Source organism: Canis aureus, chromosome 23 (genome assembly GCF_053574225.1).
Source record: "Canis aureus isolate CA01 chromosome 23, VMU_Caureus_v.1.0, whole genome shotgun sequence".
Lineage (NCBI taxonomy): Eukaryota > Metazoa > Chordata > Mammalia > Carnivora > Canidae > Canis > Canis aureus.
This window is the reverse complement of record NC_135633.1, coordinates 11,211,576-11,229,035: the sequence shown is the minus strand read 5'-3', so window position 1 is coordinate 11,229,035 and position 17,460 is coordinate 11,211,576. Positions and strand designations below refer to the sequence as shown.

The window sequence follows — 17,460 nt, the reverse complement described above, 5'->3', positions numbered from 1 at the left end:
CGACCTGAGCCAAAGGCAGATACTCAACCACTGAGCCACCCAGGTGGCCCTATTTGAGCTGATCCTATTGAATCTCTTCTATGCCATCACCAACTCTGTCCACCCTTCCCACCTGCCCACTATGAGAGGAAGCCAAGGCATTACACTCAGCTTACACTCTTCCCTCCTGTCAGGCCCAGTACCAGGAGCCCATTCCCACAGACAAGCAAAACTTCCTGGCCCTCTTAAACACGGCTCGAGCTCACTAGAAACAATCATCACCCATGGGTCCTCTGTGGCAGCTTCTGCTCTCTCATTCCCAGGGGCTCTCCCTGCTGGTGACACCAGATTCACAGAGCCATCGTGAAGGCCTAGCAAGCACACAGTAGGTGCTGAATACGTGGTGGATAGGGATTATAGAAACAAGCACAGGGCACCCTCGCCAACACTAGATTGCAAGCCAGAAAAACATCCCCAGGCACAATGGTCAGAGGACTCCACTTCACATGCCTGTACATGCCATCTTCACAGTGTGTCAGACTCACAACCCCAGGTAAAGTTTATAAAGTCCTGCATGAGGACCTTTGGCAGATCCTGCATGGAAATGACCAGCTATAGAAATAATTCCTGAAGGCCTCAGAGAAATCAGACAGTCCAAAGGAAAATGAGGGAGAGGGCCTGAGAAAGTGAAAGCCTCCACTTTTACTCTTCCCTACTATCTCTGGGGGTATTTAAGGAAGTCAGAAGCCAGGGTGGGGTAACAAGGGAGGGGAAGGGTGTTACTATCTGTCGATAATTAAGCCCTTAAGGAATTAGGATACTCGGTGGGGAACTGATACCTAAATATAAAGAGTTTTTCCTCAAAATCTCCTTCAATTGGAATTGCTAAATACATAGGTTCCATTAACTTGACTTCTCCCCCCCCACTTCTCCCTTATTCACGCACCCCCTTTCCCCTAGAGGCACTGAGTACACAGCCTGGAAACCAGACTTCCTGTAAGCGGGGTAGGGCCAAGGTCACCTGCCACAGGACTTGTGTGCATCGCCCAGAGCCGAGGAGAGACCAGGTAAGCAGGGCGACAGTAAGGACGGCTCTTGCCCTTCCAGGGGGTCAGGTTTTAACTAGGTCACCCCTTGGACACTCACACCACCCACTCTTTATCTCCATCTCTTTCTATTTTAAGGCAGGAGTGCTGCCAAGCAGCGGTATGGGTTACCCAGCTTCTCCTCCTTTAGAGGCCAACCCCTCACCTGCTGGGTGGGATCCCTCATCAGGCTCCAGCCCTGCAGATGCCCAGCACCTCAGTATATCCTCTCCTCCTCCCCCACAACCCTGGTGGGGCCCTGGCCACACCCCTCCTCATGCCCTGGATCTGCACTGCCCCCAGGACCGAGCCCCAGCTCCTCGGAGCAGCGCTTTTCTGCACCTCCTTCCTCTTCTCACAACATCTTGAAAGTGTTGTGTTCTTACAGCTCTGCCCAGGCTGCTCCCCCTCCCTTGAAAAGTCAAATTTCCTCTTGTCATCCAACAAATCCCTGCTTTTCAAGATACAGTTCAGCCTCCCCTCGCCCACCAGAAAGCCATCCCTGGCCAGCTCTCCTCTGTGCCCTTCCAATCCCCAAGCTCTCCTTATCAAATCATTCGCACAGTATCATCTAGTTGTTCCTTGTCTGTGTCCCCACCGGAGATCAGGCTCCCAGGTTCCTGAAGGACAGCCATGGCACTCTGATTCACTGAGTGCTTACTATGTACCAGATACCTTCTGGGAGCCAGCAACCTAGCAGGGAACACAAAAGAGAGAGAAAATCCTGCCCTCGTGGAGGTCACCTTCTAGAGATAATAATGACCAACACACAGGATGTATTCAAGGCTATTCTGAGTACTTTATATGAACTCATTTCATCTCCGGCACAATTACTATTACCTCCATCTTACAGATGAGGAAACCGATGCTCCAGATTATCTAACCTGCTCAGAATTCACAAGCTAGTAAGTGGCAGGACAGGGATTCAAACCCAGGCAATCCCGTGCCACACCATGCTCCCGACACTGGGTCATTCTGCCTCTCGGTATTATGTTCTCCACTCTGCCCTACTCATTTTGCTATCCAGTGCCCAGGACAATGCTTGGTACACACAGGGTGCTCAGGTAAAGTCTGCTAAATGAAGAGACCCCTGAATGATGAATGCTAGTCCCTCTGAAACATCTGCTCCATGTCTTGTCCCCACTCAATCCCAATTCATAAAGCCCCCAAGTCTTCCCTGACTCCTCCAACCCCTGAATTGTTTCCTCCTGGACATTCCTCTCCGTGCTGCACCTATACTACTTACCTACCACTTGGTCACACACTATTTGACCATCCTGTCACCTGCAGCTGTGCAGACATCTTGCTTCACCAGATCCCTGGGCTCCCTGACATCCCACAGAGTGCAACAAATATGGTGCCAGTACATGGCAAAAATGGATACACAAATGCTAAACTGAATCCGGCCTCCCCTTTTTACTTTTCCATTATCACCAGAGCTATTTCTCCCCTCACCCAGGGAAGGCAAGCCAGAGCTTGGGTCAGATATGTTTACTATATTCAAACTGCCTAACCCTTTCAGCTGTAACAGCCAAGGTCATAATTAGGGTACAGCTGTGGTTAAAAACAGCAAGTACAGTTGGACATTTTTAACCCTCCGCAAAATGCATCAGGATGTTCAATGCCTTGTATCACAAAATGCCCGTAACTGAGAATCTGAGCTGGACAGTACACACAAGTACCCTCTGTATATATCAGAAGATAAGAGTCACTGTGGGATATAAGTCAAGGAATTACCCAAATATGCTTGGACCAATCAGCTATTACGGAAAAAAAACATTCATGGAAATATTTGCTAAAATTTACTAAATATACTATGCCCTGGGGACTGAGTATTTTACATGTCCATACTTCCTCAATCTACAATGTGGTTTATATCCTGACAAACTCATTGTAAATTGAAAATATTGAAGTCAGAGATGCCTGGGTGGCTCAGTGGCTGAGGGTCTGCCTCTAGCTCAGGGCGTGATTCCTGGATCCTGGGATCAAGTCCCACATTGGGCTCCCTGCATGTAGCCCGCTTCTCCCTCCGCCTATGTCTCTGCCTCTCTGTGTGTGTCTCTTATGAATAAATAAACAAATTCTTCAAAAAACAAAAATATACCTCACCTATCCAATGCCATAACTTAGGGAGCCTACCTTACATGTACTCAGAACACTTAGGTGAGCCTACAATTGGGCAAAATCATCTGACACAAAGCCTATAATAAAATGTTGGAAATCTCATGTAATATATTGGATAATGTACCGAAAGGAAAAAAAAAACACCCCACAATAATTGTATGAGTACAGAATGGTTGTAAGTCTATCAGTTGTTTACCCTCATGATCTCATGGCTGACTGGGAGCTGTGTTCACTGCTGCTGCCCAGCATTGCCAGTGTCGCAACACCTATTGCTAGCCTGGGAAAAGAGCAAAACTCAAAATTCAAAGTATGGTGTCTATCTATGATATGCAAATCTCTTTCCCATAATGGGAATGTCAAAAAATCATAAGTTGAACCACTGTAAGTCAGGGAATGTCTGTATTACTCTCATTTAACCACTACAAAAGACCCATGGGGCAGATACCAGCATTTGCCCCATTTTGTTCAGAGGTTAAATGACTTGCCTGAGTTCCACAGCCACAAAGTTGGGCTGCCAAACCTGTGTGCTCAATCACAACCCTATAGTTTCCCTATCTACCATGGAGCATGGTGAAACAAGCAAGCAGGGCTTAAAGGGACCATGGGAGGACCCCCCAATTAAGGACAGCTGGGAAAAAAAAAAAAAGGACAGCTGGGGATGACCCCTGCCCTGCCACCTTACACCTGTACTGCGAGCTCCCTAATTTGCCTGTGCCTCATCTTCCTCATATGTAAAAATGAGAATCAGATAAGTACCTACCTCATAGGATTGGTAGTAGTATTAAATGAACCCCTGTCTGTTAAGCCCTTAAAACAATGCATATGGTGAGCACTAGATAAACATTTGTAAAAAATAAAAATTAAAAAAAAAAATTTGTAAAACAAGCAAATATAGATGCAACAAAAGCAACTGGCTTCTCAGTGTGACAGTCCCTCTGCCCTAGCGCTCATCTTACTGAACCCCAAAACCAAGCCAAATCCAATACAGACCTTAAAGAAAAAAGCAAATTCTCAAACCTTTCCAGGGACTCAAGAAGACAATCAGCACCAACCAGTCCTCCCAGCCTCAAGGAGCAGCCTCAAAAGGCCCAGCAAGATCATCACACAACACAGTTATTACATCTTAAATCAGTGGGCTCCTCAGACACATGGAGCTTTTGAAATAAAAAGCATGTTCTTTGGATTCTAATTTAAATATCTATCTATTCACAGAATAGGAAGCCAATTACTTTCCTCTCCCCCAAAGAATTAATACCCCCACTGAGTTTTATAAACCATCTGGTACCAAACACACAAACACATCTATGCATTTTCAGGTGAGGAGGGCTGAGAGAAGCCAACTGAGCACTCTCCAGCTCCCACCCACACACCGGGGCTAAAAAAATGTAATTATTCAAGCCTTGGTAAATGGATGTAATTTCAGGTACCACCAATTCCATTTAGAAATGCATTAATGGGTGCAGTGATTATAGATATTTAGCCTCACAGCATTCATCTATTTCTTTAAATGCCCAGGTCAGAATGTGTTGAGAAAAAAAAAAAAAAAAAAAATCTCTCCCAACAATTTCATGAGCAAGGAAGAAAACCTTTTCCCCTGGTAGGAACCCTGACCACAGACTTTGTGGTCAACTTACAACCTCAATTTGCTCTCAGTGCCAATCAACTCTCTCTTTGTACGTCGGCCAGTGTCAAAGAGGTTATGCCAAATGTCAGATCAACTAACCCACACCAATTTGGCTGAGGATTGGCTCTGTGCCTGACACTGTTCCCAGGGTGCTGGCGAGCTATTCCCGGCACTGAGTCACCATCCTGCCCCTGCTCCATCTCCCCCAGGACCAGCTCAGGGAAGACTGCAACACCAGACATCTCTACGACTTCCTCATCATCACCACTGTCTGCTGGAGCATCTATTCTCCCACGCAGGGTAACATTCCAATTTCTCAATTTAATTGCAGCCTCCTTGCCGGCTCTGGCTTTCAATGTCAATCACTCAGAACAACACACCCCTTACTCCAGGCCTTCCTCTGCCCTCAGAAGGATCTCTAAGTGGTCATGGGGTTCTGAGACCTAAGCAGATGGTAGTCCCTACAAAGTGGTCACCCACAAGACCAGCCTTACTACCTACCTCTAGGACTGCCAGCATCATCCGGGCAGAGGGAACAGCAGCACATTCCCAACCTCCATGGGGGAAACCAGAGGCCCACCAGGGGCCCGGGATCTACTCTGGCTAACAGGGTGGGCATTAACGGACAGCAGTGCCTACTGACACTTTCTCAAGGCCCTTCCCACTGCTTCATCCAATCAGTTCCAACAGAGGGCCTCCTGTAAATGAAAAGGCTCGCAAATGCCTGAGCACCTACCATGTGCCGAAAGGAGCTGCAGACAGGCCACCATATCAGATTCTCAATAAATTCTCAACAACACCAGGAAGGAAAGTAGCATTATTATTATCACACGATATCATTATTGTGGGGAAGCTGAAGCTCTGAGATGTTTTCACTTCCCGTGTCCATAGAATCACTCGTGGAACTTGTAATAATGCTGATTCCCTGTCCCAACCCCTGAAAGTTTTGACTCAGCATTTCAGAACAGTCACTACTTCATGTCTGCCTCACTACTCCTTCGTCAAGTGCTCTGGCATAGGTACCAGGGTTCATTACCTCCAAAGAAAAAGCTAGATGCCTTGCCAGGCAATGCAAACACTAATACTAACACCATGGAACCGTCTCACCAGGAGGTGGGGCTGGAGGATGAAAGAGGAATAGATCAAAACTGCCCATTTGGAAAATGTGTTGATCATAAGCCCAAGACACCTATTCATTTTCTCGCTAGTTGGACACATCCACACAGGGCTTCAAAGATGAAGAATCATTTCTTTCATATTTAGGCACCAACGATTTAGTGCTCAGCTTCTTTTTGAAGACAAGTCTCAACAAGAAAACACACTTCTCTCTCCTGCTAGCCTTATCTTAGGAGATTTCCCCCAAAACAATGAACCACAGCTCTCTCCTGACTGTGCCACACTTCACCACAGAAACAGGCTTCCTTTCTAGGAGTAGTAATAATAATAGTTCATTCTTACACAGCAAGTGCAATTTGCCAGGCACTATCCTTAAGTCAACAGTAGAGTCGTTGTCCCCATTCTACAGATGAAGAAACCTCTGAAGAGGCTTAAGTGACCTGTCTAAGCCGGCTGCAGAGACCCTGGTACTCAGACTCCAGAATTCATGTTTTATAACCCCCAAGCAGCATCACCCCTCAGACACTGGAGTCGGGGAACCCCTAGGACAATATCCCCAATTACACCACTCTCCTGAAGCCCAGCTACTAGTGAAGAGTATTATCCAGACCCAATCCCTATGCCTCAACTCAGCACCGGGCTCTTCAAGACACAGACAAGCACACACATACTTTACCTTCGCCCACAGCCCCTAGTTCCTAATTTCCTCCAATGGCCTCTCTTGCCTTGGGCTGCCCATTGCTCTGCCCCATGGCTGCCTGGCCTTTCTCACATTCAACCTCTGAAGCTCCCTAGGGCCTGTCCTCAGGGCCCCCACCCCCAGTCACCTATACTGAAATTGTCTAGTGTCCCTCTCTCCTCCTGGACTGGGCACGGCTGAAGGGCAGAGATGATGTTAGCTATTTCTCTTCACAGCACCCAGTGTGGAAACTGGCATATAGCACATGCTTCATCAGAGTCTGGTGACCCAACAGATGAATCCTGGAACAAAAGCCTCTCATTTAACTGTCCCTCCAATAAGGTGTTCACCACTCTTCAAGGTGGCCCACTGGTTCCATCTGTGGACATCCACAGACAACACAGTTTGTAAGTAAAGAGGATATGATCGTTGCAAAGGTGACTGCACTAACCTACAACGTTGCTCTGGCTCTACTCCTCCTGGGAAGGAGACTGTCTCACCTCCCACTTTACCCAGGGGGAGAGAACACTGGAGGTTGTATAGCCAGGGGCCTGGGTAGAGGGCTTGAATGGGCCCTCTGCCTCCTCCACCCCTGAGCGCACTGCACCCCACCTGCACTGTTGACTGTTCCAGGGAAGCACAAGAGGCAGCCAGCAGCCTCTAAAAGAGACTGCATGCTAACTCCAAGCTGTCAGACCTCGAGAGGGTCAGGGCTCAACCTTGGCAGAAAAAGCCCCTGAGAAACCCTGAGAACACTGGCCGTGATGCTGGAAACACTCTTCTGGCAGAAGCTGAAAGAGACGGCCTGGCTATAAGCAGGCTTAAGAGGCTCATCAGCCCCTAAGCTGTGGTCAGCTGACATGGTACAGGGGCGGGGCGGGGGGAGGCACTCTCCCAGAGCACCAGGGACCTGCCCCCTGTCCTGCCTAGGGACCATCCAATCCACCCATCACTCATCTACCCTGCAGGAGACTTTCTGAATGAGGCCCAAAGGGTCGTGAGGGAAAGTACAGAAGACCAATTTGGGGGGAGGATTCAGTATAGAGGGAGTGGCAATGGGAGTCAGAAGACACCATGGTAGAAACAGTACACAAATGTGGAGCCAAGATGACTCAGGTTCTAAGTTGCAGCTCCCCTACTGATGCTCTGGCATCAGTTAGATCTTTTAACCCCTGTCCCTCCCCCAGCCTCCACTGCTTGATCTGTAAAATGAAGCTAAAAAGATAATAAGAATACCTGCCTCTAAAAGGAATGTATGTGTTTTTCAACTATAGAGTACCATGAAGATTATTACTGTTGACATCTGTGGCCCAGGCAGTACCAGACCATAAGTCTGTCCTTCAGCAGTCAGAGCCGATAACCAGGTGGCTACCCAGATTAAAGAGCAGACATCTGTGCAGCCTTCTAAATGCCCAGGAAACAGCCAACTCAGGAGCGTTTTCACACCTCATTACCCTGGGCTCTTGGTCCCTAGGTCCCTGCAGCCTGGACAAGGTACTGTGGCCTTGGGACAGCATAGCCCTGATGGTCAAGGTTAGTGTCGTTTTTTTAATTTTTAATTTGGAAATCATTTTAAACTTAGTGAAAAAGTGCAAGAACAGCACCCCTCACCCAGCCTCACCCATGGTTAACACGTTGCTCCATCTGCTCTATCATCTGCTCCCCTCAAAACAAACACACACACACACACACACACACACACACACAGTTTTCTCTCAACCTTTTGGAGCTGATACTTCCGTATCTCCCAAGAATGAGGACATCCTTCTAATAACCATAATGGTTATAGTTTTTATTGGTCCAAATCCTGAGTTGAGTCCTACAGTTTGCATGCTCCTGACCCAGGCAACCCCAGTTCGAGGGTACCAGATTTCTCCAGCAGCAGTTGAACGCAATTGGGATTCAGAATTCACATTTCCACCCCATCTCATAGTTGTGTGGTTGTACAAAAAGAAACTCACATTTACTGGACATTTGTACTAGCACTTGCTTGGCACATTTTCCATTAAATAATTCATGTAATCCCCACATTGATCCCCATTTCATTGGTGAGGATGCAAGGCTTAAAGGGAGTAGGTAACCTACCAAGGACAAGGAGCTTTAACTGGTGGAACTGGAGTCAGAAGCTGGAAATCCAGAGCCAATGCTCCTACACCACCTCCACACACACACACAACCACCACATACACAGTACCTATACATTTTTCTGCATGATAAAGTTGCCTGGCTATGCTCTGGCTTCTAGAAAAACCCAGCCAGCATCCAAGTGACCCAGAGTAGGCTGGATGGGAGACAGAGAGGAGGTCTGACACAACTCAGTCCAGGCAAAAAATGACCCGAGGTCACAACAGCTGCTAATGTCTTCCTCAGGGCCTATACGTCCCCCTTTGGAGATGTATGGCCCAGAGAGGCTGGAAGGCCAATGAGCAGTCCCCACACTCCCCTGTCCCTTAAAATGAACAGGGGAGGGATCCCTGGGTGGCTCAGCCCAGGGCATGATTCTGGAGTCCCAGGATCGAATCCCACATCAGGCTCCCTGAGTGGAACCTGCTTCTCCCTCTGCCTGTGTCTCTGCCTTTCTCTCTCTCTCTCTCTCTCTGTGTCTCTCATGAATAAATAAAATCTTTAAAAAAAAAAAAAAATGAACAGGGGAATTGGTGTCCCGGGAATACATATTTCTGTTCAGGAAAACACAAAGCCATACAATGAACATGATACATCCTGCCAAAGCACTGATCTTAATGGAAGATATGGAAAGAGATTTTATAATAAGTCTACATAAATTTTTGGGTAGTACCCACATTTTGATGACGTTTCCTACCATCCAATCTCCCAGGCAAGTTCGCCTTCATCCTCTTCTGACACTCAGCTGTGGTTGCAAAGTCTGAGAATCCTGGGACTGAGACAACACATGTCCACCTCTTCTCCACACTCTGAAGAGGCTGAACTAACACAACGTGAGGCTTTACGAAGTCACTTAATCGCTCTAAGCCCACTTTTCTGCACTAAAAAATGCAATAACTGTGAGCCTCCAACCAGATAATGTTCGTGAAGCACTCTGTAAACAATAAAACATTAACCCCAAACACTTGTCATTTCAGAAAATTGGGAACAAATGTTTTGACAGCCATTTAAAAGCAACAGGCAAATAAAACCATATTCCTCCGTGTTTCTCCCTCTGCCAATATTTACCTAAGACACCATGCCAGTTTACTGAGCAGATTCTAACCCATGCTGTCTTCCGAAGAGATGGGAAAACTGGAGCAAGCACCTCATTAAATCACCAAACAGTCCACATTCTGATGTGCTTTCTCAAGTAGACTCCATTTTCCCGAAGCCCTAGTTTATTTTATTTTTTTTAATTTTTATTTATTTATGATAGTCACAAAGAGAGGGAGAGAGAGAGGCAGAGACACAGGCAGAAGGAGAAGCAGGCTCCATGCAATCGGGAGCCCAACGTGGGATTCGATCCCGGGTCTCCAGGATCGTGCCCTGGGCCAAAGGTAGGCGCTAAACCGCTGCACCACCCAGGGATCCCCCTGAAGCCCTAGTTTAAGAAGCCCAAAGTTTCCTCCCATAAATATCATGAGAATAGAGTTCCACCAATGCACGTGAAACCTCCACACACCCTCTCCATACACACAGCATTGGAAATTGGGCATAGCACCTCTCCTCACCACCCTCCCCTGTCCTTTCTCTGAAGCACACCCGGCTCAGGGGTAAACAGCCTTAAGAGCAACTTGCAACCGTTTCTCCTAAAGAGGTTTTCCCAGATCTTTTCTGGGATGGTTTTGAGAGCGTGGTACAAATCACGGCTCCTAATCCTTCCTTCTGCTTTCTGCACAACACCGCTGTTGTTCCTTTTGTACAGGACCTAACACTTCAATCCCTGAGCCAGTTTTCACTCTTGATAAAACAACCAGGAAATGAAACGTAAAGTGTGGGATTATGCCAAAACTGGCCAAGCTGGGGGAAGCTTTTCTTAACCTTCAACAAGAGGTTTCAGCATTTCCATTTTAAATAGATGTGAGCCGCCATTTCCCAGAAATTCTTTGCAGAATTGTTGCTTTCTGGTTTGAAATCAAGTTTCTGGAACTGCTGTTCCAGGCAATGAGAAAGATGACAAATGAGAAAGAGGGCAAATAAATGAACCAAAAGTTTGGCACTCTACAAGACGAATTCCACTAACATGAAGTTTAACATTTCTCTGGGGAGAAAAATGTGGCAGACAGGAAATAAAGGGGGGGCCTGGAAAACTGTCCCTTGGATGATGGCATAATTAAATCTCAGGAGGGCACCTTCCTGGGCCTTCCAGTATTCACAGACTTTTCCAAAGGGCCTTCTGTACTTGGTGCCTACGCCCCATTGGGGTACCCCTCTGGACCTTCTGTCTTCCCTGGTTTAGCCTTCATTCCCCAATTCCTCTTTCCTTTTAATTTCAGAGAAAATGGGTTTGCTGAATACAAAAACACACTGTACATACTTAGCATTATCTCTAGAAAAGTAACTCTTCTGAAGGAGGCTTAAAGCCTTGGCTCAAGAGTGGTCCCAACTCCCTGCCTCTATGGGACAAGGTCTTAACTACCTATTCCCAGGTACCTAGAACCCCAAGCCCCACACAGCCTCCCTGCTCCTCATGCCTGTCCAGGAGAGACTGAGAACGAGTACTCTTACCTTGTGCTATCTTGGAGTGAGCATGGTGGTGCTGGTGGTGGCTCAGCACACAAGGTCATCACCCAGATGTTTGCATTCAAAATATTCCACAAAACAGAGATGAACCTGAGAGTCATGCTAATAATTTGATTTTTTGACTTTGAATAGCAAATTAAAAAACACCATGAAAAACTGGGGGGGGAAACTACAGAAGAAAGGGAAAAGGTTTACACTTTAATATCTTTAGTGGGCACCTTTTTCCAGGTTTTTAGAACAAGTAGCCTTGCACTTTCTTTTTTCACTGAGTCCTGCAAATCATGTAGCCACACAGGACCTGCTGTGGTCCAAAGAACTAGAGAGGGAAAAGTCAGTCTTGGTCTAAGCCTCAGAAAAGTCTTTCCCAAGAGCCTCACTGGCCTCACTTGGGGCTGGACACCCACAAGGAGAATGACACCTACATAGGATGCCCCTGTAAATCTCCAAAGCTAAAACCAAGGGACTTAAAGTTAGAAGAGACCTTGTGTAATCAGCTGCTTTCTGCCCAGACCCTGGAGCCAACTCACAGAGGACTCCAGGGCCTGGCAACCAGGGAGGGAGAGAATTAGGGAGGGAATGCCAACAGATGTCCCATTCCCCAGATGCAGAGCATGAGGTTATGAGGTGAAGGAGCCACAGGAGGCCAGGTTCTTCCTTCAAATGCTGTTCTTGGCAGCAAGCAACTATCTCTAGGAGGACTGGGATCCAAGAACCAGCCTTGACAGGCATGGTTCCTAGTTGCTTTGCTTCTGTCACCTTACCCGGCCTCTCCTAACCCCTGATCTCCTCTCCAGCAAGTTTTCTAAAACCTGGAATAACTACTAAACTCACTGAGTCCCTTAAAACACTACTGCTTCAATAAATACCAAGACCCTATTCAGAGCCCAGCACCAAGTCTCAGAGATGTAGAACAGGGTACCAGTCTTCAAGCGACAACCTTGGTCCAGACAGGGTGGCCAACACCCCCTCTTCTCTCCATTCATCCTCTTTATTGACTCAGGACCTATACAAAGCCTGCTGTAAGGAGAACCCAACCCACAGAGTGCCACAAAACCCCCGAAAACCAGCCCAGTGCTAACACTCTTCCTCACAAGGCCTGTTCTAGAACTTTACCCTCATGGATCTCATATTTGAAAAGGCTCCTCTGCCAAATTTCTTTTACTAATTAATAATTAATGTCTTGGGCAGCCCAGGTGGCTCAGCGGTTTAGCGTCGCCTTCGGCCCAGGGTGTGGTCCTGGAGACCCGGGATCGAGTCCCACATCAGGCTCCCTGCATGGAGCCTGCTTCTCCCTCCGCCTGTGTCTCTGCCTCTCTCTCTTTCTCTCTCTCTCTCTCATGAATAAATACATATATTTTTAAAAGATTTTATTTATTTATTTGAGAGAGAGAGAGAGAAAGCAAGAAAGAGAGAGGGGCAGGGGGAGAAGTAGACTCCCACTGAGCAGTGAGCCTCATGTGGGGATCAATCCCAAGACCCCAGGATCATGGCCTGAGCCAAAGGCAGAGGCTTAACCAACTGAGTCACCCAGGTGCTCCTAGAGTATAAGTCTTCTTAAAGAGGATATCAGCATCACCAAGTCTAGAATTAGGGGAACCAGGAGTAAACTCCTTTTATGTTTTGCCCCTAATCCAAAATCGAACTCAAGTGCAGAAATCAAAATTAAAATGCACCTGCCTTAGCTCAAGTTTTTCTGCTTAAAAATGTACTCCGGGGCGGCTGGCTCAGTTGGTAAAGCATGAGGCTCTTGAGCTCAGGGTCATGAGACTGGATTTTCTTAAGTACAGCAGAGTTAAAGAATCTTGTATTAAAAGAAACTATAAAAAATAAAGAAAGAAATGTACACTGAAGAGTACCAAACATCCACTAAATATCAGGAGCAAGTGATACATCCTGAAAACCTTACACAACTTTCCAGACCAAGGACCCACTGGGGAAAATAAAACCAGCTGTCCCAATGCTTTGTCCCTCTAACTGAGCCACATTAGAAGAAGAACCCCCAAAAATAGAACATTCTGAAATTATCACAGCAAATCTAAGAAAGCTGACTGACTGATTTTTTTATGTAAGGAAAAGGAGAACAATTACTCCCAAACCCTCAGTCTCTCAAGAAGTTGTCTCAGGGGGCACCTTCGGCTCAGGTCGTGATCCTGGGGTCCCAGGATAGAGTCCCACATCAGGCTCCCTATAAGGACCCTGCTTCTCCCTCTGCCTATGTCTCTGCCTCTGTGTGTGTGTCTCATGAATAAATAAATAAAATCTTTAAAAAAAAAACAAAAGTTGTCTCAGAAGGAGCAAGAAAACACAGTTGGCTGCCACAGTGTCCCAGCCCCCCTGTATGGCTGGCCTTTGAAGGTCGGGGACCTGTCACACGCTGCTTTCCCTAGGCCTGGGATGACCCTGGGGAGTGGGGAGCCAGGGCTTGCTATAGGATAATCACTAGGAACTTCACGGAGTCACCACAGAAGAGTCAGCAAAAGAGAGAAGGTCAGGGGGCTGTGGCAATGGCTGACAGAGTTCTACCCAGCCCTCAAGCCCCCCAGCTCAAGACTTAGTACTCCCCCAGCCTAGTACTTCATGGAAAAGACAGATACCATCAGACAGAAATACCCACGTCTCCCCTCACCAAACCTGCCAACCTCCTAGCATGGGCTCTGGCATGGGCATCCCTCCCTCCTGTCATGCAGATGAAAGGCCCTGTTCCCAGGATGCCTGGGTGGCTCAGTGGTTGGGCATCCGCCTTCAGCTCAGGGTGTGATCCCAGGGTCCTGGGATCCCGCATCGAGCTGCCTCCGAGGAGCCTGCTTCTCCCTCTGCCTGTGTCTCCGCCTCTCTCTGTCTTTCATGAATAAATAAATAAAATCTTTAAAAAAAAAAAAAAAAAAAGGCCCTGTTCCCAGCTGGGACCACTGAAACCTAAGCCCTGGATCCCCCCTCTCACCTTGTCAGAGACACTGCTCCAGGAACTGCCCTATCTCCTTCCTGCATCATCCATTTCTCTCTCTCTCTACTGGATCATTCCCAAGGAACAAAACATGCTCTCTCATCTCCCCACTAAATAAACAGGACACCTCCCCCACCTCAAACCCACAACCTCCCCAATCCTCAGTGAATGTCTCAAACCCTCTTCATAAGAAAATTACCCAAAAGGTTCACCTGTACTTATGACCCCAACTCTGCACCCCATATTTTCCCATCCACCTACTCCAGTCAGGTTCTGTCCTTTAAGCTTCTATGAACCCCTCATTCTACTGGGGTTTCTCCTAACTTCTCAATCTCCTTTGCTAGATCCACCTCTTTTCCCAACCTCTAAACACTGCTATGTCTCAAGGCTTAGGTCATCTTTCCTGTCTACACTCTCTTCCAAGGTGAGTTCAACCAATCCTGTGGCCTTGAATACCACCTATAATACTCAAATACACCTCTGCAGTCCTCTCTCTCTCTCTCCTGAGCTTCAGATACATCCATCCGACTACCTGACATACTCATTCATATCTCAAATGTCAAGACAAGATCTTATGCGCTCCCTCACTCCAAAGCTGCTCCTCCCCCCAGCCCTCCCATCTGAGTGATATGAGTACCATCCACTCAGGTGCTCAAGCCTCTGGGAGTCGTCTTTTCTCTTCCTCTCACAGACTGCATCCAAATCAACAAGCCTGAATATGACCACTTCCCTTCATCTGCAGGGCCACACCCTCAGTCAAGTCATCATGTACTCTTGCCTGGACTACAGCAACAACCCGCTACTACTACCCTGCCCGCTACAGTTACCCACCTACATAGAGTCCACTATACAGCAGGTAGCATGATCTTTCTAAAAATGCATATCAAATCACATTGCTCCTCTGCTTAACACCCCCCTCCCCTAGTGATTTCCCACTGGGCTTAGAATAAAGTTTAAAAACTCCCTGCCCTGGCTCATAAAGTTCTACACCATTTGCTCTCTCCTCTCTGTAACCTCTTCTCTTGCTACTTTCTCCCTTGCTCACCACATTCCAGCCACACTGGCCTCTCGGTTCTTTGAACTTGAAGCTCTTTCTGCCTTGAAGCCCTTGCCCTGGCTGGTCTCCTCCAGAAATGCTTTGCCGTCTCATCAACACAAAGATGGCTCTTCCCTGTCATTCAAATTTTACCATAAATGTCACCTATTGAGAAACACCACTACTGACCTCTCAATCCAACACCACTACTCAGTCACTTGATATCACACTACGTTATTTTAATTTTCTGCACAGTAGTCACCATTGACATTATTCTTTTTTTTTTTTTAAGATTTTATTTATTTATTTACGAGAGACACAGAGAGAGAGAGAAGAGAGGCACAGACACAGGCAAAGGGAGAAGCAGGCTCCATGCAGGGAGCTGGACGTGGGACTGGATCCTGGGTCTCCAGGATCACGCCCTGGGCTAAAGGCGGCGCTAAACCGCTGAGCCATGGGGCTGCCCTATTCTTGTTTTGTTTTGTTTTGTTTTAAATAAATTTTTATTTATTTATGATAGTCACACACACACAGAGAGAGAGAGAGAGGCAGAGACACAGGCAGAGGGAGAAGCAGGCTCCATGCACCGGGAGCCCGACGTGGGATTCGATCCTGAGTCTCCAGGATCGCGCCCCGGGCCAAAGGCAGGAGCCAAACCGCTGCGCCACGCAGGGATCCTATTCTTGGTTTTTAACTTATTTTCTGCTCCCTCTCCCCACTAGACTGCAAGCCCCCTGAGCATCCAGACCTTGTCTGCCTTACTCACTTCTGTGGTTCCAATGCTTAGAATAATGTGTGGCACACGAGGAGAAATCTAATAAATATTAATAAATGCAGTTATGACCAGCCAGGCCCATGACTGAGGGGCTCTGAGGTCTTCACCAGCTCCCCAACTTCTCTCTCAAACACAGACATGAGGCAGGACCCCAGCCAGAGCCCTAGTGTTCAGTTGTACACATCTCATCCACCAGGATTTCAAACATCCTGCAAGAGCCCAAAGTAGGGAGGGGGGATCCAGGATCTTCCGAGACCATCAAGCTCCGACTATGCTGCTCTACTACTGACGAGCAGTGCTTCGAGCTGGTGGACTCGCAGCCCCCCCTTCCCCCCCAAGTGACGCTACTTGTCAGACCACCGTCCAGCCGCAGCCCTTGGCTAGTTCATTCATTCCGCACACGAGGATTTCCCGAGGGCCTACTCTGTGCCAGGCCCCGGGCTGAGGACCAAGCGCAGCTCCCGACTGCCGGGGGTCGACTGGCGAGCACGCCGGCCGGGTGCTCCAGCGAGACAACAGGTACCCGCCGCGCGCGGGAAAGTTCGGGCCGGAGCGCGGGGGCGGCGGGGCGGGGCCCTAACCTAGCCCCGGGGCCGCAGCTCCGCACGCCCGGGTCCGCGGCCACCGGCGGGGCGCGACGCCCGCGGGCTTTGCCTGAACTAGTGCCGCTCGGCTCCAGGGGGCAGGAGTGACCGTCCCGCCGGGCGCCGCGGGGGTCCGAGCAGCACCTCGGGCTGAGGGGCTCCCTCCCCGCCCCCACCGCACCCCGCACCCCGCACCCCGCACCCCGCGCTCCAGGCGGGGAGGGGGCGCGGTCCCGACGCTGCACCGTCGCCCCAGGAACCAGGTGGACGCCCGAGGCCTCTCCGGGGGTTCCCTGCGCCTCTCCCCGCCGCGCTCCGTCCGGGACCCCGGGCGCAAGTCCTAGCTCCACGGGCCCAGCCCGCGCCGCCGCCGCCGGGGCCCTAACCCCGCGCCCGAATCCCGCCCGGGTGCAGGACCCGGGGTGCTGGGGGGGGCAGCCTGCGGCCCCGCCCGGACCCCGCGCCCAGGACCCCAGCGGGGCGCGGCCGCGGCTCTGTGCGCGCCCAGCCTCTCGGGCCGCGCGGGCGGGGACGGCGGGGACCCCGCGCACAGCACAGGTGCGGGCGGGAAGCGGCGCGGCGCGCGGGCCACTCACTCGATGAAGTAGCTGGCGCCCTCCTCCGTGAAGCCCTCCTCCCAGCCGCGGGGCAGGTCTGCGGGAAGCAAGAGAGCCGGGTCAACCTGGAGCCCCCGGGCGCCCCCAGCCCCCAGCCCCCAGCCCCCAGCCCCCGCCGGCCCGGCCCCCACCTGAGCGGATCATGTGGCCCGAGTTGACCGGCTCCCCGGTGCGCGGGTGCAGCCAGGTGGTGCGGCGGAGCTCGTCG

The 17,460-nt window shown here is 49.3% G+C and overlaps 1 protein-coding gene across 10 annotated transcripts in view; it reads right to left on the bottom strand.

The window, feature by feature from the left end:
• PLEKHA7 (pleckstrin homology domain containing A7) overlaps positions 1-17,460 on the bottom strand; it is a 219,175-nt gene that overhangs the window by 201,485 nt on the left and 230 nt on the right. For all 10 annotated transcript variants that reach the window (XR_013361948.1, XM_077866328.1, XM_077866331.1 and 7 more), the window contains exons 2-3: positions 17,384-17,460; positions 17,232-17,289 (exon numbers count right to left, since the gene is read on the bottom strand). Coding sequence is in view for 9 of the 10 variants with exons in the window: in XM_077866328.1 (XP_077722454.1) it covers positions 17,232-17,289; positions 17,384-17,460 (135 nt within the window). In the remaining variant the exon portion in view is untranslated. The remainder of the gene's footprint in view (positions 1-17,231; positions 17,290-17,383) is intronic.